The sequence below is a fragment of the Blennius ocellaris genome (assembly GCF_963422515.1).
Source record: "Blennius ocellaris genome assembly, chromosome: 4".
In the NCBI taxonomy this organism is placed as follows: Eukaryota; Metazoa; Chordata; class Actinopteri; order Blenniiformes; family Blenniidae; genus Blennius; species Blennius ocellaris.
Genome location: NC_137653.1, coordinates 6,765,080 through 6,785,831, shown reverse-complemented (window position 1 = coordinate 6,785,831; position 20,752 = coordinate 6,765,080). Strand labels below are relative to the sequence as shown.

The 20,752-nt window shown below is 42.2% G+C and overlaps 1 protein-coding gene across 1 annotated transcript; it reads left to right on the top strand.

Annotated features, from left to right (window-relative positions):
- Positions 1-312: 312 nt before the first annotated feature.
- anks1ab (ankyrin repeat and sterile alpha motif domain containing 1Ab) lies at positions 313-17,066 on the top strand. The gene is made up of 10 exons (XM_080494524.1): positions 313-388; positions 5,550-5,657; positions 6,433-6,603; positions 9,275-9,412; positions 9,877-9,948; positions 10,559-10,642; positions 10,727-10,864; positions 11,658-11,834; positions 15,026-15,624; positions 17,030-17,066. The coding sequence occupies exons 2-9, from the start codon at positions 5,655-5,657 to the stop codon at positions 15,143-15,145; spliced, it is 903 nt and encodes a 300-aa protein (XP_080350650.1). The 5' UTR covers positions 313-388; positions 5,550-5,654; the 3' UTR covers positions 15,146-15,624; positions 17,030-17,066.
- The last annotated feature ends 3,686 nt before the right edge of the window (positions 17,067-20,752 follow it).

Below are 20,752 nucleotides of genomic sequence, written 5' to 3'. Positions count from 1 at the left end.
TTTTCTTTGTGCAACACAGTAGTTTGCTGAGTTTGCTTTAATAAAACTCACAAACAAAATGGATTGTGGGTGAAACTTCTGAGAAGTTAACTGCAGCTTCAGAGACAGCTTAGAGTTATCACAAAAGGGCAGGGTTTTTTTTTTCTTCCAATTACATGGTTGTTGTTAAAGTAATCACACAGTGGCGACACACCATTACTTTTTACCCCTTTATTGACATTTAGCACTTCCGTCTCTGCAGGTCAAAGCTCTGGGCTGCGACGGCAGCACGTCGCTCGCCTCCTGGCTCGACGGCCTCGGCCTGCACGAATATCTGCCCAACTTTCTTTCGAGTGGCTACCGCACGCTGGAGTGCGTGAAGAACCTGTGGGAGCTGGAGATCGTCAACGTAAGAAGCCTTCTGATTACCCTTGAAGGACTCGGCGGGTTGAATATCGTCTTTCAGACGTGCGAGACGAAGGGCTGTGGTGTCGCATGCATTCGTGGCTCAGGCTCGAGGTTACGAGGCGCTTTGAAAAAAAAAGCATCGCTGAAACGTCAGAGAAGCGCTCGCTGATGGAGGCATTTGCATAAAAACGACAGCAGGAACATTTGGGAAAATTACTGAGTCATTAGCCGATAACTAACTGATAACATGAATTAAGCAGTGGTGAATGAAATGATGAAGTGAAAGTGGTAATTGATGGCAGGGAAATGTGTAATTTGTTTTTTATCTTCATGGAAACAGTGCAACAGTTTATGATAATTAGCAACCACAAAAGAGGAGCCATTTTTGGGTGGGGGGGATTACAGCTACAGAGTGACGCATTTACCACTTTGGTTCGGTGTGTGTGTGCAGGTCTGTGTGGCTGCTTGAGTTCTGAAACACTTTTCCTGGCATCTCGGGCTCTTGTCTGAAGGTTTGCAGAATGGTCGATGAAAATGTTATTTATTTCGAAAAAAGAAATTGCATTTTTCTCACGAGCAAACATTTTTCTTAACGTTTCTTCGGTCTTTATTGTTAAGTGCAGGTTTTTTAAAGTCTTTTCAGAATCTTTGATGTTTAACAGATAATGTATTTTTGAATTAGCTGTCGCTGGCTGTGATGAGTGTTTGCAAATATCTGTTTTCTTAGAAAGAGTCAACAATTTAATCGAGCGAAGGCACATCTGAAAAAAAATTCAGCTTTGCTGTTCAACCCACAAACATAGTTTCTTTGAAAATGTACCACAATCAAAATCGAAAATATACTTTTACATGAGGAGAAGATTTTTTTTACCGATCTTCTCTTGGCTGCAGTGTGGGATGTTCAGATTAAATGTTGACAGAGCATGAGAAGAAGTGGTTGACTGTATGCAGAGTATAGCTGACATGAGCTTTTCACTCATTTCTTGAAGTTGGTGTCAAATTACCAGGTTTGATTTTTTTTTTTTTTTCCCTTCATGTTTATTTTTGTAATAATTTTGTAGTACACTCATCCCCACTCTATGAGGTGCACCTTTTCAACTACTGGTTACTGGAAATAGTTAATGAGCCAATCACGTGGCAGGAGCTTGATGCTTTTAGGCAAAACCGAATATTTGAGTGACTTTCGACATGATTGTTGGTGTCAGACGTTGGTGTCAGTCAACTTCGACGAGGCTTGCTACGAGAGTGAGAATATGCACAGACAACCACCTCTAGGCTTCACAGAGAATAATGTTGACACCAGGAAATATCCAGTGAACAGCAATTCTCAGAAGAGTGTCTCTCACCGCACCACATGTTGAAACTCGAAGTTGATGCGCTACAGCAGCAGAAGACCACAAAGGGAGAAACTGCAGTGAAAACTAGGGTTCACCCTGGCTCAACAAACCTGGACAATATAGACGATGTGGAAAAAACCCTCTAGTATTGAGCTCTGTTTAAATGCCACAACCTATGTGAGAATTGTTGCATGACCTTTTTGGTTGCATGTACCAATGATGGCGACTTCTTCACACACCGTGTCACAAAGCTGGAATCATCGCAAACTGGTTTTTTGAACATCACAAGTTCACTGTACATCTCAATCCAATTTAGCACCTTCAAGATACGGCGGAAAGGGATGTGTTATTTCCACAACATTGTTAAATATGTAACCAGGAGAATAAATGCAGTCCTTGAGGCCAAATGAGGTCCAGCCAAGTGTGTCTACTAAAGTGGCCAGTGAGAGCTGGACTGACACACCAAAAGGCAAGTTCATTACAAATTTATGTTTTATTGATGTTTCGGAGGATAGTTAAGAGATTTGAGAGCATGGTGAGACAGGTTCATTGATGATATGTTATGATACACAATATCAATTCTGCTTTTGCAATCGGTCTTTGTAATGACGAACCACGTCTCTGTTCAGCCTTTCAAAACATTCGCTGAAAATATTCCCGTTACAAGTGTCGTCCCAGTAGTGGCTGAACACGACGATCATTATAAATCCCAACTCAACTCAGAACACTGGTTACAACACAGCTATCCCACCGAGTTGAACAGAGTAAGAAAAACACCTTATAGAAGGACAGTTGATAAATTCACACATGATCAGCTCCCATCTGCGCAACAGGGGAGATTAAACAAAAACCTCCCGTTTTAACAGGAAGAAAACTGGAGCAGAGTCAACTCCGTAGTCGGGAGACAATTCTACCTTGACTGGTCTGATTTAGGGAAAAGTAAAACAGGACAGATAATAACAAGTCTGATGAGACGAAGAACTGCAGATCACAAACTTGCATCTCCAAAGACTGAGGTACCTGCAGGAAGGTACAGGAAGAAGAGAAACAGAAGAAGTAACTCGCTGACTGTGGAGGAGAAATATTCATGATGTATCCTGCAACTGGTGAACAGAGGGTGAATATGTTGGCTTTGAGAGAATTGTTATTTTGTCTATATTTTTACACAGTCACTGGTTCCCAACCTGGATCAAAAACACTGAAATGAAACATTTGAGCTGCTCTCCGGTGGCCAGTTGCATTATGGATCACAAATTGGCTCCTATGATGTGAACATATGAAACATGAGCAAAATTATAAAAAATTCAAATACAACTAATTACATTTTTCCCCAATAGATCATTTGTATGATTTTACGGGATGTTTTCGCATAAGCGATTGCTAAAGTATTCATATTGTAAATTTGGTTTTTTTAATGCTAAAACATCATTTTTTGTTTCACTGGTGAAAGTATTATTATAATTTTTTTTTTTTATTGAAGTGCGATCTTTTCGTGACCAAAGCCACTTCAACCGCAGACCAGACAAAGTATATCAAATCCATTTATTTGAAAATCTAAGTAAGGCAGAGCTGTCACCTCTGGATCAACTCTAAACTGACACTGCCTCACAACAAGCAGTATGTTTTGGTTAGATGCAAGACTTCCTATGTTTCCATTTTAAAATATATTATTGTCAGCACATAAAGGCATTTCTACTTAGAGACTTTCAATTTGAACACGATAGATATGTCCATTTGCAAACACATTTGGGTTAAAATGTTTTCTGTCATGGAATAGGTTCACTATATTGTGATTTACAAAAAAGACAACAATAAACTCCCTTTGACAATCAATGCTACAAAAATTAAAGTAAATTAATAGAAAATCAGCGTTCAAGTTTTACTGGACAAATATGAAACTGATGTTGAATAACTTACATTTCAGACAATCCAGCTTCAGCACAATACCTCCCACTGCTTTTGTTAGTGTTGGGATGTAATTAATAAAGCAGCAGTCTCATAACGATCCTATTTTAACAAACATTTAGTGGGCAGATTTGAAGCCAGGCTGCTCTGATGTCTTCTCTGTCTCTTTATGCACATAACAAAGTACTGAAGCGCTTTGTCTAAGCACCAGCCAATTTAGATACATGTACAATGATGCTTTGAAAATGGTTAAAATTTTCAACATTTTCATTAACTCATAGGAAACGAGGTGCACTTGATGAGAAAAGTGAACAGAGATAGGAAGTCCCTCACAATTTTTCGAAAATGGAATTTCAAGGCACTCAAATCCAAAGATGTCTTGCTTCTGCCATTTTTAATATACAGGGATTGTTTATAAGATTAATGACTATTTATTAGGTTGCTGAACATTACAGAGTTAACATGTTCAGCTTTTTGATCCATTCATCCATCCATCCATCCATCCACACTTTGTCCAGTCAATGTCCATTTGCTCGGTGCATACAGCAGTTCTGCATATGCTATGACAGCGTTGCGGACAAACAAAGCAGGTGATGCAATATGGCTGATGAGCAATCAGACAGAGCAGAACAAAAGCGTTCAGTAATAGCCTTCATACCCCCCCACACCACACTTATCAGTGCATTAATTTGTGCGCCTGGTTGTGATAAACACGGCGGCAGTGGCAGCAAAATAGCAGAAAACAGCAACAGCTGCAGTAGCAGCAGCAGCAGCAGCAGCAACAGGGAGGCAGCAGCCAAACATGCCGTCTATGCAGTGTGTGAGGGATGGTGTCCAGAAGACCGAGATGCAGAAAGATGGGTGTGAGTGGAGGGCACATTACTTTCAGTGTGCAGAGTAGCAGAACTGCCTCCCAGCGTCTTGGCAGAGCTCACTTTGCCCATTACGTTTCCCACATCCTCCTCAGCATCTTACAGCAAATAGCATCAAGCATCACGATGATCTATGAGTCGCTTTACGCTCCCGTATGCACCCAATGTTCTTTATTAGTGTTTAAAAAAAATGTCTCTGATTTTGCACGCCTCATGGTCTCTGGTCTCAGTGGGAGTCTGCACACGATGATAATGAAAACAGCGGCAGAAAGCCGGCGTTCAGACCAGTTTCCTCTTCTGCCTCTGACTCGCGTCGAATAAATAATTGAAGCCCTCAGACAAAGAATCATACGAGCCTGTTACGGACTATTTTGTACCAGCCACATAATTGCAAATGTAACATTAATCACTCAACATCCACCTTTACTGGATGAGCATGAATGTTAATGGCCAATTATGTAAATGTACGGTATTAAAATAATGAGTTTGGACTACATTAAATTAACCTATGCTTCCTCCTGTGAGGATTTTAGACACATGAGCCAAAAGGGTCTTTGCAGAAGATTTAAAGAGAAACAGATACATAATATTGACATGTTGACTCACCAATGCACCTTTTATATTGTTACAAATGAAATGCATGAATGAATAGATGCAGTGCATCATCACAAAGTCCTTTGACTATTTGCATATGAAAAATTGTCCTGAAATCAGTGAGGGTTTTAATGTTTTTGTTGTTGTTGTTTTTTCTGCATTTTACCCATCCACCCCCCCCCCCCAAAAAAAAAAATTGTGAATTATGGAGCATCCCAAGAAAGAGACAGAGCTGTACTTTAAGCTTACGGCAAAACAGATTGGGGCTGAATTATTGACGAGAGTCATTTCTGTTTGCCTGTGGATGACTGCCAGTGCGGAGTGCATGCCACCAATTCTGTGTCAGTGGATTCTGGATGTATCTGTATTAGCAGGGGTTAGAGAAATTCTTGAAATATGGATGCATCGGGGGATTTGAGGGTCCCACATTAAGCCTTGGTGTTGCCCTCTTCAGGTGATCAAGATTGGTCCCCTGGGTCACAGGAAAAGGATCATTGCCTCTCTAGCAGAGAGACCCTATGAAGAGGCTCCAACTAAGTCCCGTCGTCTGTCCCCAATCATGGTAAGACTGCTGAAGCAAATATGGACACATATTCATCAATGGATCCTAGTTTTTTTTTTTTTAAAGGTCTTCTTATTATGGGTGACGGTGATTTTACACACAAGAATTCAGTGTAGCTCGAGTAGGACGTTTCTAATCTAAGGACTACAGCAGTTTTTCTGCCACAGCTTCACCACTGATCTGCAGAAACATACTGTCAGCGCTAATTTGGTTAATAGATTAGATATGCTTAATGTGCACAATTAGAGGTGGGGGGGGGGGGGGGGGCTCTGCGTATGCCCTCGATATAACCCAGATTTAGTGACGGCAAAACCGTTTTTAAAATTCCGCTCACATTTGTTTGCTCGTGTTGTTCTCAAGAGATTGATGACGACGCCCCGTTTTTTTTCTCCGTATTGAACAAGGATCCCAAAACAGCTTAAGAGCAACATTAATCAGCGTGACATGGCGAGCTGTGTTTCCACGCCAACATAATTTTGTGAGAAAACGGATCGTCTCCTTTCTGCGGCGGATATCTAATTTTGGAGCGAGATTGTTCAATATCATTATGTTCACAACAGTTAAATACTCAGGGCTGATTTCCCAGGCAGATTAAACCGGGCTGAACAGAATCGAGAACCTCCATGGAAAAAAACGGGGGGGGGGGATCTTTTTTTGGAGGATTAGGCTTGGATAGAGATCATGGAAACCAGCCTGTGCACACGCGGTGCTGTCAAATCATTAATCTGTGGCACTTGTGTATATGTGTGTGTTTGTATGTGTGTATCTATGGCAGTTCCATGACCTTCTGTCCCAGACCACGTCTCCCCTCAGTCAGATGGACCCCTACACCAGTCGCTCCATGGACATGCTGCTGCCCCTGGCTGAGACGGATCGGAGGCGGAGAGGAGTCGACCAAGACTGCAGCGTATCTCTGCGCTCCTACAGCGAGAGGCCGCGCTCTGTAGTGAGTCCCAACTCCCATTTCTAAAGAAAGACTTGCTTTAAAGCAGCGGTTTGTTAAATTTTAAGTTTAGAATATTTAGCTGCACTGGGATCAACACGATGGGCTTGAGAATCACTCATTCGAAAGAGAAAGCCACATTACAAATGCAAAAACAACGAAGTAAATACATGAAAGCCACACAAATAATACCACACTTCTTTTTTTTTTTTTTTGTCTTCCTTTTTACTTTTAGGTTGAGTTATTGGTGTTTGTGTTGTGGCTTCCACTCGGCGGTGACCTCTCCGGGTCACTGCAGTATTCGACTGCCATGTATCTCACTCACGTGAAAGGAAAGAGCCAAAGTCCTCAGAACAAATCAAACCTTGACAAACCTCGCTGTCATTCTTCAGTCCTCTCATCCGCCTCGGCTGCCGCCAGCCTTGAAAAGCCCCACTGACGTTAACTCCAGTTGTCCGCTCACTTTTATCAACGTTTGTTTTTTTTTTTCTTTGTTTGCTACTTCAGCCTTTCTCCTTTAACTCTGTTGAACCATGTTGAACTCAGAGGTAAAAGTTGGCTTTCATGTGCTAATAATAGGAGAGAACGTCTTTGCAGTGAGCATACATGCACACCATCCTATCCTTTTGTTTGTGTGGAACAAAAATCCGAATTGGAAAGACTTGTTACAGAGTCGTAACTTTTGTTTTGGCTGAATAATGCAGTTTAATAAATGGCAAATGTGCATTTTCATCTTTGAGCATCGACACAATGGAGAAAATGTCCTCCACTTATTATTTCCTTGGTGATTAGGAAAGACATGCAAGACAACATACTTTTGTCCTCCTGTCTTGTGATTCCTAAATTATATCAAATAAGAAGACAATCGTTATTCCTTCTGATGTGTAAAAGAAAGACAATCACAGGTTTGCCTGGCAAAACTCGGCTGACCATTCACTGATGCTCAGTTACATGTATTTATTTTAAGCTGTATAACTAATAGAGAATATGAAAGATTCATACAACATAACAAATGTTCAACGCAATGAACTGTTACTGATGCAGCAGGCAACAAAAAACAAAAAACAAACTACAACAGCAAAGAACCCAAAAACTCAAATGACAAATTTATTTATGACTTTTAAACAGCGAAATTTGCTCGGAACCATTACTGCGGATGAAAATATTATTGAAATATTTGAAAGTCAAAACATGACAGTATTGAATTGAATAGCGCTTGCCCTACAGCTGATTTTGATCTTTGTTGACTGTCATGAATTCTGCTCAGCCTCTGTGAATTTCCCGGTTTTCTTCGCTAAGAGAACGGACTAAGAATAACTCAGTGATCAAATTTTTGCATTTGCTAAAGGTCAAGATGCGACGCAGACAGTCAAGCTGGCGTGCCTGCTTCCTGACTCACTGTGGCCAGAGAGAGAGAGAGAGAGAGAGAGAGAGAGAGAGAGAGAGAGAGAGAGAGAGAGAGAGAGAGAGAGAGAGAGAGAGAGAGAGAGAGAGAGAGAGAGAGAGAGAGAGAGAGAGAGAGAGCGCAAAGGGACACATCTGCGAGTAAAAAGAGCTGCCGCAGTGCTCAGCGGCCGCGATGTGCACAATCAATACTTCACATATTCCTAATACCTTAAAGCATCGTTATCATAAGTATGTTTTCCTCTGACAGGTGATTTATCAAGGAGCTGAGCGCAGCCTACATTGACCTAAAGGCCCACGGTGCATGAATATTTATAAGTCGACTTGCATATCAAATAGGACCAAAGTGCTGAGCGGACAGTCTTTTGTTGCTTTAATGTACAACAGGCAGTTTTGGTTGTTTTGTTTTTTTTGTTTTTGTTTTTTGTTACTGCACCGGCTCAACTGAGACTCACACATTTGTGCTCGCAGTCAACGAATGCCGTTACTTTTTTAGCTTGAGTTCACCCGCTTGTTTGAATTGGAAAAACTTCCCAACACAACTTGAACAGTTTTACATCAAGCCAAGTGGCAGAGGGATTCAAACCAGCAAACCTCCCACCACCCAAGCCTCCACTACCACCTAAATGTTAAATATGAACATTGTAAAAGCAAAAATAATGTTTCATGAGAAATATTTGCTTATCTTGAATTTAATGTCTGCAACAAATAAATGGAAATAAACCACTTATTACCAAAAAAAACCCCAACATTAACTTGATTAATAACATTTCAGTGAGTTCCTCAGGACTAACGATGGTCAGTGGTCATATCATCTGTGAGACCAATACATGCACTTCAGCTGCTGTTTTAAAATGCTCTCAAAATAAAAGTGACTTGACAGTGATGCATAATATGCTTCTTCAATAAGTGAATAAGACGTCTATACTATCTACTTTACCTATTTTTTCAGGAGTGAACAGCAGAAAGTTATTTTTTTTTCAAGAAATGCAGTCACAGTTGTGTTCAATACAATAGTTGGCTTTTACATATTCTTACATTATGTTTACCTCCATTTGTCCCTGTTCCATTGCTACTTCAATAATGTAATCAGTAAATATATTAGCAAAAGATTATTACAATATCACTGCTGACAATATTACACTATTAACAAGTTATGATGTTTTTGGCTTCACTGCATAGAAAATGGAACTCATTTATTGCTACAAAACTGAAGCCGCTCAGGGAGAACATGCACTGTATTGTGAGTTCTGACTTCCTGTTTGTGCAGGACCGACACAATGAGCGGCACAAAGAGTCTCGTCTGAACCTCCGGCCTCCGAGCCAGTCTGCTACCTACGCCACGGTGTCCGCCTGGCACCACCAGCCCGAGAAACTCATCCTGGACTCCTGCGGGTACGAGGCAACAGTAAGTCGTCGCCGACGTCATCAGGAGTACGCCAGCAACGTCGTTGCTGCTTACCCATTCCAAATCCTTCCCCTGCAGTATTTTCCTCTAGAAGTTCATTGACATTACATTTTTATTCTAAAAGCAATTGATTTTCAGTTCAGAGTAAGAATTTTGGTGTTTAACGTTCTTCTGTAGAGGTCCAATAGGGACACAAAGTGGTTATTAGAACTTCCACTTGGATCACATGATATTGACAAATATTTGTCTTCTATTTTTTCCAATGGAAAGGGATATTTATGGCCCGAGGCTCACAATAACTCTCCTGGAGCCAGCAGACACACATGACACCAGACAGACATGACTGCCACAGTATTCAACATGCATACGGATGAATGCAGGGATTTTCGTCCTCGTCTTGTGTTTCAAATCAGCTCACAATGTGTCGCCATCACAGTTGAAATGTTTTCATTCTTTGCGTTTAGTACCTAGGTTCAATGATAATCAGGGATCTACGAGGGATTGAGTCCACACAAGATGCCTGCGCTAAAATTAGGGTAAGTATTGCAGAAGGTCTTCACACCTTCTTCTACTAGTTGTATTTATTACCTTGAAAAAAATCTGTATTTGAAGGTGGTCGCTCATAAATCTCTGCAAGTAAAAAAACAAAAACATTAAACTGTATATAGCGCAAAGTTACAACCTGCTTCACAACAGTAATAAAAACAATATAAATAGATTATTGGATAAAATAGATTGTAATAAATTGTACAAATTGTATTTACATGTTTTTCAGTGAAGCTCTGGAGCAAAGACCCTTGACTAAATTTGGCTTAAATCAAAAGATGCAGTTTCCGATACAGACTATGGTCTGGAGCTGACAATTAAACCACATGAGTTATCTTTTGAGTTATCTTGTTAACCGACAAACTGTAACAGCAGAGAAAACATACAGCTTGTCGTCGAGGTCAATCACAACCTTTAAATGGAATATAAAAAGTAAAAAGAAGCAATGAGTTGACGATCAAGTCAGATGATGTAGAATACCGTGATTGCAGTTTCTAAAGCACCCCTCAGACACATGGTTCTAATATAATTTATTGCTGAAAGCACTTTGTGTTTTGTTGTTGCAGCGACTCGCCTCTCACTCTGTTGTGTCTCCTACAGAAATCTAAAGACTCTAGAAAAGGTCCAGTTGTCATATTGTCCATTACCTATAGAGGAGTGAAGTTCATTGACGCAGCCACCAAGGTAACAGAGAAAAGCGTGTTTTTGTCTGCCGCTCCGTCGGCGCTTGTTCTTCCTGAGCTCACACTGTCCCCCGTCGCCCGTCAGACCATCGTAGCAGAGCACGAGATCAGGAACATCTCGTGTGCCGCCCAGGACCCAGATGACCTCTGCACCTTTGCGTACATTACCAAGGATCTGAAGAGTGGCCACCACTTCTGTCACGTCTTCAGCACAGTGGAAGTGGTGAGTTATGGAATTATTTATTTGAGGGAAGAAAAAAAAAAATCTGAGCACAACAGACTGGGTTCAGTTCATACAAACTCTTAATACAAAGACTTGATTGTCCTTTGCACATTACCAGAAGTCCTGCGGTTCAAACAGCACGCCGCTCTTCCTATGGACACTATTTCCTTGATTGGTTCATCAAAAGGCTTCGATTGAAGCCTCACTCCTGCTATGCATGGCATTTTCATGTACAGGCACAGATTATGTTGTCACTTGTAGATTAACGTCTACTAAAAGGTCAACGGCAATCTTTTAACATCGGTAGATGGACCGCTGTGGAGCTGCCTTTGCTGGCTTGGACCAGTTTTTCAGCTTTGTGTGAAAAATGCGGCTTTACAAGAAAGACAAAAGAATTGCTTTCCCCTCATCCCTTGTTTTGAACCCACCACACTCCAAACAAGAGCCAGTGGATGATTATACGATCTAATTATCCTGAAAATGTGACGAGCAGCGCTTTGGAGTGCCACACGATGTTTTGATGAGAAGCACAAACTGATACGCTAACAGGTCGGTGAAAATGACTGCAGGTGGATTTTATTGTTGAAGCCTGGATTGTAGTCGTGGCGGTTTAGTCACTTTTGTGCTTCTTTTTTTTTTTTGTCCTGAAGCGAATTACGGAACTTAAACGGCTCGTTAAAGCGCACCATCAAAGCCTTTAATACACAATTTGTCTGAATGTTAACCGGCGATTAGTTAAACTCCGGGAAATAGAACCGGCTACTGATCCAAACACATTTTTCTATTGGCACAGACTCAGACGTACGAGATCATCCTCACGCTGGGGCAGGCCTTCGAGGTGGCCTACCAGATGGCTATCCAGTCCAGGGCGCGACAGTACGTCCCCCCATCGTCTCTGGCCTCGGAGGTCATAGAAACCAAAGCCAGCCGGCCTATCTCTCAGTCGTGGAGCAGCATGCGAAGATCAGCAGTGAGTACCACCCCAGCGGAGCGTGTGCGTGAGCCTCCAGAGTGTCGAGTTCGCTCTGAGGCGGGAGGAGCAACTGTCGTGCAACTCACGACTCGGGGGAAAGGTGCACGGACCTCGTGACCGACTTTCTCTGTGCTGGGCCACCTACAAAAGATTTACCGTGTGTGTGTGCGTGCGTGTGTGTCTGTGTGTGTTACAAAGTGATGACTCACTACTTTGCTAACAATTTCGTCTCGCCCACCTCCTCAAACTCTGAGTCACTGCGATCAGGGAGGGAGAGTTTCTATTTGTGCATACGTGAAATGTGATGAATGAATAGTTATATTTGCTGCTCACAGGCGGGTGTGTGTGATTTCCTCTGGGAGTTTTTTGGTTTTGATTGAATTCCGAGGACCGGTCGCACCCACCCGCCGCACCCCCCAAAACCTCTGATGGGAGTGTGTGTGTGTGTGTGTGTGTGTGTGTGTTGTGTAAAGCGCCCGTGCAGGAGCCTGAGGTCTGGGCGCTGATGCATCGACCTCCCAGGCGGTGCACAATAATAAGCATCACCTGAGAGAACCGCACCGCTGGAGCGCATGCTCCTGCAGAGGCACAAATCACTTTGTTTTACTACCTGCCTGTAAGGGTAATATATGGAGTAATCACAGTGCTGCATAATGAGCCCGGCTGGTTGTTTAAGCTGGAGATGAGAGGGGGGCTTGATTGCTGTCAACTGTAATTTGTCTTAATGCGTCTCGCTGCCACCGAGTGACGTTGGGCTCAAACAGAAACGGTGGCAGTTTTCGGTACATTTACTCCCCCCACCCACACACACACAAAAAAACCCACAAAAAAACAAAAAACAAAACTGCGACTGACGGTTTGCTGAGCACTGTCCCCTGAAGTTACACTTGTGTCTGTCAGGTTTCACACTCTCACATGGCACACAAACAGATAATAATAATTAATTCCAAAACAAGCGAAGAAAAGTAAAATAATTAAACAAAAACAAAACGTCTGCATTGGAATGCATGCTGTACATATCGCCGTAGGAAAGGACAACAGACACCGGCACATTTTAGTTTAAAGCATGTGAATATTCACAGCCTGGGGTTTTCAAAGCAACGTTCTTCAGCCGAGTTTACAAAGTTTGATGGCACTGTTTAAAAATGCACAATGTGAAGTCGATATTTTCCAAATTGTTTGATTTTGTTGTTTACAAATTATGCACTGAGCATTTCTTCTTCTTCTTCTTCTTCCGGACAATCAGCAAACCTGATGATTATTTCTTCCTGCTTCTTGACAAAAGGGTTCAAAGCTGTAGCTCAGTCGTCGTGACGAATAGTTAAAATATTGGCAGCGGTGACACATCAGTTGTTGTAGATGACAGTAAATGCCCCCCCCCCTCTTGGAATTCATCCAAAATAAAAGAACGAACAAACACAAATCTACTCTAATGAATGTAATTCACTGCCAAGTAGCGTCGCCGCCAATAGGAACAATTGTGATCATAAATACTCAGAGACAAGTATTTTACTTCTTTACGCACTCTGTCATGGCACGACAGTGCAATCGAGACCAAGAGTCAGTGAATTACCAAGCTACGGATCCATAATTAAACTACTATATCTTTTTTTTTTTTTTACAATTCAGATATTTATCAAGAGCATTTTCAACCCCATAATAAAGTAGGAATCAGTTTCACACAGTACAACTTCACATGAACTTTTTCAATTGTGAATGTCTTTGTAGAAAATAAGAATTACTGTAATTATATCACCAGCAATGTCCGTACAGCCCACAATATGCAGACGATATGTGATATGAGGGGTAAATATCCAGAAGTATATAGTTTTGTGGGCCAACTGGTTATTGCTAATAAGATCTGGGTCATACTAATGTTTGTGGCATTATAACGCGTTTCCATAAAGTTTCGCAGCTCCGGGCATTACACTCTGTCAGTTTCTCAAGTTCAACGTCACAAACGTTAAGTTCCAACGTCAGATTCGCCGTGGTCAGGCCTTAAACACACGGGAGCTGGAGTCGCTGCCATGCGGCGCTGCGATCTGACGGTTTCGAGACGGAAACCAGGTTGATTGAAGTGACGAGTGGGAGAACTGTGATCTGACCTCTAGAACTCGATAACCCGCTGCTGGATGTCTTCACTGTGCAGCCGGTGCGTTGAAATGCTCTGTCCCCTCTTTCTTCTCTTCTTTTTAACGTATCTTTTGTTCTTGTCTTCTTGGTCCTCCTGCCTCCCAGGGTGCCCCTCTGCTCGAATGCCGCTGCTGTCACTGTCACACGTGTACTACCCACCGTCCTTCCTTCCTCCCGTTGCACTCTGTTAGCCCTGGAGTCCAGGTCCTTCTCTTTCCTTTCCTCTATTCAATCCCCAGTCACCATACATCCGCTTTACACACCGATCCCCCCGTTCTTTCTTTTTCCTGTCGTTGGGGTGCCGAGGTTGCACTTTTGTCTTCCCTGTTTTCTGGTGTTTTTTCGGACTGAAGCCATGAATATTTTCCTCATCCCTTTTACGTTCGCATCTGTCATCCTCATCCTACATTTTTACAGATTAAGACGAGGCTAAGTTTAGGTCCTGTGGTTCAGGGTCTCTTGATGCGATGTATCTTCTCTACATGAAGACTGTTGGCTAAAATGTGCAAATGGGGGTTTTTTTGTGGTTTTTTTTGTTTCCTCCATCGTGGCGGTAACACTGAAGTTGTCTCCTTTGGACTTTGCTTTAACGCTTCAAGACATGTTGAACTGAAGGTGTCATTAATAAGCAGAGAGCCTGCAATATAAAGCCCTACCCCGACATTAGTTTAATATTCATTGAATTCTCAGCGTCATGTACTTGTTTTTGTGCGTCTTGACTGTTCATGCCATGACAATAGCCACTGGTTTAAAGCAGGAGTTGCTCCTGAAATACTAATCAGCCGATTTTTCTTTTATTCTTGTGACTCCCAGAGGGTGGTGTCTTTGGTTTACTGCTGCGGCTTACAGGCGCTGTGTGTGTTTTCTGTCAGACATCATCCATTTTGTGGATTGAGCCCCGAGTGTCTGTGATTATACCATGATCACTGGACTGTACCTCTAATCCACATGCACGTGTGTGAGCTGAGGACTTGTCAGTGTGGCACAATGGCCTCCACTGCCGCACGTCTCACGCCCTCCTCTCGTCCCTCCTCCCTCCCTCCTCCCTCCGGCAGATCGACCCCCTGGAGATGGACGCAGACATGCACTCCCTGGGCAGCACCACCTGGCTTTTGGACCAGCGGGACTCCAACAGGCGCCCAGTCAGCACCAAGTACGAGACCACCATATTCTGAGGCCGGATCCCCTCCACACACAAAGCCGCCCCCCCTCCTCCCTCCTGCAACTCTGTCGTACTTTAACTCTCCACCCCTTACATCCGGTTCTCTATTAATCTCTCTTACACACACACACGAAAACACACACACACACACATACATGTGAGCCCCGTGCCTTCTCACTGTGATGGTATAGCATCCCTCAGGGCTGCCTACTCCTGCACCCTCCTCTGCCCTGCCCAGCGACCCACACCAACCTCCCACCTGCCATGACAAACACTCCTGCGGCTCTCCCGTGCCTCCCCAACCGACAACCCCTGGCAGCCTCCCTCGCCTGTTGCTGCTGCAGCCAATGGCGGAGCCCTGGAACGGATGATCCCGGACTGATCTCATTTTACAGTGGCCCTGCTCTCTCAACCAAACTGCCTCTTCTTCCTCCTCATCCTCCTCTTCCTGACAACTTGCATCTGCCTCCAAATCCCCGATAGCTCCCAGAGGTTGCGTCTTTATTATTATTCTAACTTTTTCTTCATGATTTTTTTTCTTTTCTTTTTACAGGCAAAACAAGCATGCTTTTTTTTTTTCAACTTAAATCTGTATCTAGACTTCACACTGGCTTTGACCTGACAGCGAGTTGAAGCATTTCCATAAATGTTCCATTTATAATTTAGGTTTCATGTGAACGCAGTAGGTCAGCGTGCAGAGCCGTTAAAAGATCAGTTTGACATTTTGAGGAATATGCTAATTTGATTTGTTGCAGAGAGAGAATATTGATACCACTTTTATGTCCGTAGAAAACGCATTTGAATCCTCCTACTAAGTCTCCTATATTTACAAAAAATAAAATTACAAAATTCCACACTGTGGCATCGAGGGGTTAGTTACATGTCTATCAAAGACATTTACATTCTTCTTCTTGTTTCATGTTGTTTATTAATATCATAGAAGTCTTTTATCAATATTAAAGATGTACAGCGGTGAGGTTTAATTGTACTGACTTTGTTACCTTCATGTTAAAGACAGGCTGGTATTTTACCCTTTTAAAAAAAAAATTATGACCAATAAGCTAATACCTGCCAATAATGTCATCATTTTGTCTTATTTCAGTGAAATAAAGCCCAGAACATAATATCTTGCCAGTAGTAAAATAAGATATTAAGATTGAAGTAGTATTAAAAAGTCATTTCAAAATGTAATAAGTGCAGCCAATAAGGTATTAATATATAAACAGAACTTCTTTAAATAAAAAGTCTTTTTTTGAAGCTTCCTTATTAAAATTAGACACAGCGAATAGATTTTATTGTCATCATATTCAGCACTATCTCTTAGTCATGGCTTTAAAAAAAAAGAAGCTTTTATTACTTTATTACATTGTTGGCAAGTTATTATATTAGCAGATTTATTACACAACTTAGAATGAGGAAAAATCCTTACTTTATTGGCCATTATTATATTAATGGCTGTTACAAACTTGTAACACATTTGTCTTTCTAAACGAAAGAATCAATCTAAGCCGCAGCGTCATCTGTTCCATGCAGTAAAAACTTGCTCAAAGGAACAATAGAACTGGCTAATTGTTAATGGATACCTGGCAATGAGCAGATCAATTACAAAAAAGCAGCTTTTTCATATTTACAGTACAGATGTGTGAGTTATCGATTTTTTGGAGGGACGAGAAACACGCCTGTTCCCCAAAATGTTGAACTTTCCCTTTAATGGCACCTATTAATTAAGTTCTTAGATTATACAATTGTAATTTAATTTAACTTTGATTTGTATTTCAGTTCTTTCAAACATATGTTGTTTTATTTATTTTTTTAATTTACAACCTTTATAAATGTTTGGTTGTTTTGCCTCAAGACAGTTCTTATTATTTATTTATTTTTCTTTCTCCACCTGTAGCCTGTCCTGTCTTACCAGGCATCTACCACTGTGAGGCACTATGAGGAGGCTGCTTTGCTAGCATTGGGACGCAAGATGGACAAACACTTAACGAAAGACAATTCAGCAACATGCAGCAGACAACCCGTTTTTCTTTTCTTTTTTCTACGCATTTGTACAGTGCTCATAGCGAACGCCGCGGCGGATTGGTCCCGGATCTTAACACTGATGTCTGAAATCAAAACGGACCAAGAACTGAGACCTCGTACGAACACTCACGCAGGAGGACAAACTTCCCTTCACTTTACCGAGGACGACAGCCTTACTTCATATTGGTTACTTATAATCGAGAGCCACACCGCCCCCCCCCCCCCCCCCCCCCTCCCGTAGCACCGCCCAAACCAACAACTGCACGCCTCCACCCTGCTTTCTGGAAGACTTTCAAAGAACAAAAACAAAACGAAAACGAAACAAAGCGACAACACTTCTGATTTCTTTGGTGTATTAAAGTGACTGGGATGACTTTGCTCTAACGATGGTGCGGTTTTGTCAGGAGGAGTCTCTGCTCTGGCCTTGTACTGCCCAGTGCCTCTTAGCATTTATGGTAGCACTGAGAGCCTCCGAATCACAGCATCTTGTCGTTGTCAATCGAAAGGTAAAGTAAAAAAAAAAAACACTGTGGGTATAAACAAGGCACTCTCCCTTATAAAACCCTGGTTTTTATTCTTAAGCTGCAAATGGGAGAGTAATGCATTTTGTGATACTTTTTGATAGACGGAGGCCGACTGAAACGGAAGGGGTTGTAAAGGTTCCCCACGCTATTACAGCTACACACACATACACACACAAAAAAAACAACACACACACACACAAAAAAAAGAATATTAAGTGTACTGACTGGGTTTACATTTCACATTTTTTTGTAAACTAAATGTAGACTTTAATTGGGGTCTTTAACAAGATGTGATTTAACTTGAGTGTATTAATGAGCCCCCAGGACAATCCAGTGCACATATACACCCCCCCCCTCCCACATAGCATCTTATTATCATGATCACATGGGGAGGTATCCATGCTGTTTCACACCGATTTAGTACACGCAAAGTATGTCACTTGGAAATAAATGGCAGTGAAAAAAGGGATTTAATCCCAACCACATTAAAAGAGCCAAATCTGAACGTAGCTCCGGTGTCGTGTTAATGCGAATGGATTTGTTATGCCGAGAACACGACACCTTTTTTTTCTTCTTCTTCTTCCAGTTTGATTGTTTATATTTACAAAAAAAAAAAAAAAAAGAAAAAGAAATTTCCTCCTGCACTGTGACTCAACAATGCTTGTCGTGGAGTAGACACGTACCTGTGGGCCCCTTCCCCACTCTTCCTCCTCATCTCGCCGTCGCGTGCACTACCGGCCGTGCGTGCTGTATGGCTTTGTTTTCTGTCTGTCCTCATGGGAGTTTGGACTGTTAACCGTTGCGTCATCGACCACTGTCCTTGTTTTGTGTGCGCCGCGGAGCAGTGAGGGCTCCTTCTCCAGGAGGCGGTGTGTCTGGAGACTGGACTGTTAAAAGACGCGAGCCGGTCTGTGTGTGGTTCCGTGGCACTTTGTTCTGACTGTGAACTGTCAGCTTCCACTGATGATGCATGTTGGCAGTTTGTTTTGTTTATTTTGTGTGTGTGCGTGTGTGTGTGTGTGTCATGTTCCCGTTGATGCACTTGGCCTGAGCAGTCTTTGTATGTACTGTAGCAGTGTCTCGTCTCTTCCTCGCTCATCTTGCTCATTTGCTTTTTACGTTCCTTCCCAACCTCGTTCACAACAGCCCATACCGCGACCCATCGCCATCCCTCCGCCACCGCCAGCATTCCTCCACAACATATTTGTCACGTATGTTCTCCCATTTTGTGTGTCACCAAGACGACCTGCTCTAGTATGGATGCACAATATAAAAAGCATTACACTTTAATGAGCAGCGAGCTATTTAAAAGCAAGTTTTGGTGGCATGACGTGGCTGTGCATGTACCAGTCTTTTTTAACATTGATGTTTTCCTTGTGTAGCTCGCCCCAGCGTTCAAGTTTCCGGATACCAAGCTGTGAGTTGAAGGGGAGCAGCCGATGTGAGTGTGCTCTTTGCGTGTGTTGAGTTAGTGGGCAGAGCAGTGGAAGAAGAGGTAGAGAGAGGAAGAGAAAGAGAGAAAGAGAGAGAGAGAGGTAAGCCTTACGCAATGTGCAGGGCCGACCAGCCAGCGCTACTCTTGACATTTAGATCTCACTCTGTATATCCCCTGCTCCTCCACCGCCCCTGAGATGAATCCTAACACACAGACCAATCCTGACCTGTGGTCCCACCTCACTGGATAAACAGGACCCGTGTATCACTCCTGTCTTGAGAAAGGTCAGTCAGAAAGGTCGAGTCTATTTCCTGGCCTTCATACGACTCTCTGATCTCGTCATGTAGGTACTGTAATGTTTAGAGCACTGTAGACCATTAATGAGCATTTCTATTGATTCAGGTCTATTGAAGATAGTAACTGTGGGAATTATTCAAGGGTGAGAAATTGTAGAGATGAAACAAAAAAAAAAAAAAAATACTGTACCAGCATACAATGCTTTGCCCATGTTTGTGGACAGAGTATGGTTTGTCAATGAAAATGTGATACTGTTTCGAATTTCAAAGCAATATTATATTAATGAAATTAAATAATACAAAGACTTAAAGAATCCCTCTCAAGTCTGTTGTCAGCATTGCTTTTCCTTTCTTATATGATCGAGTAGATTAAAACACAATCGTTTACACCAGCTGTTTAAATATTAAAGTGGCAAATATAACAACACGACAATTATTGTACCATTATGCTTTTAAGTGTTTCCCCCAGCTGACGAAATTAGTGGGCGGTGCGACGTTCAATCTAAAAAGACGATGAGCTGGAGAGTTCGTGCCTCTCGTGTTTCTCATTACGTCTCAGTGTCTGGTGAACTTTGAGAAGCATTAAGTGCCGATGCCGCCGGGATTTCAAGGGTCCTCAAAAGATGTGAAAGCGCACTCGGTTGTACGTTAAAGAGATGAGTTATCAACCAATTTTTCCAAATTGAAAGTAGAAACATATCAGGAAATGTATTCTTTAATGAGTTTTATGAAAGAATATATCTTGATAAATAATTAGTGAAGTAGGAAGATAAAGACATTTTTACCGGCCAAAACGAGAATTTCAAGTTCCGACAAAAGGAAGCAGGTTTTCTCTGATGCTGAGGCGGTGCGGCGTGTGGCAGGGTTCACATGCTGCGGCCTCGAACCACCCCGAGTGCGGATAAAGCTGGCGGATTGGATGATTGGAAATGCGTTCAACTTTAAACCTATTCCCCGGCGAGGGTGGCAGGACGACTTCCGAAGCAACTGAAAGTGATTTTAAAAGGAAATTATTTGTTTTCCGCAGCTCGCAGGACATTCTGTGGCGAGAGTTCACCTCTGTGGCTTTTCATTTGTTCTGCTCAAACTCTCGAGATGTGCTATTACTCGTCTTCAGCTCATCTTATAAAGAAAATCACTTCAAACTCTACAACAGTTTAGATTAGGACGCTCTTGGATACTTTTTAGGTGTGCATTTGTTTTCTGTACTGCAGAATCATTTATGCTCCTAATGTTTGCTTGATTTGAGGGAAGAACTCATCGAATGCTGTGATGCAGTTGCCACCTTCAGTAAACTTATATGTAATAAATATGTATAGATTATTATAAGCCCACCAAAT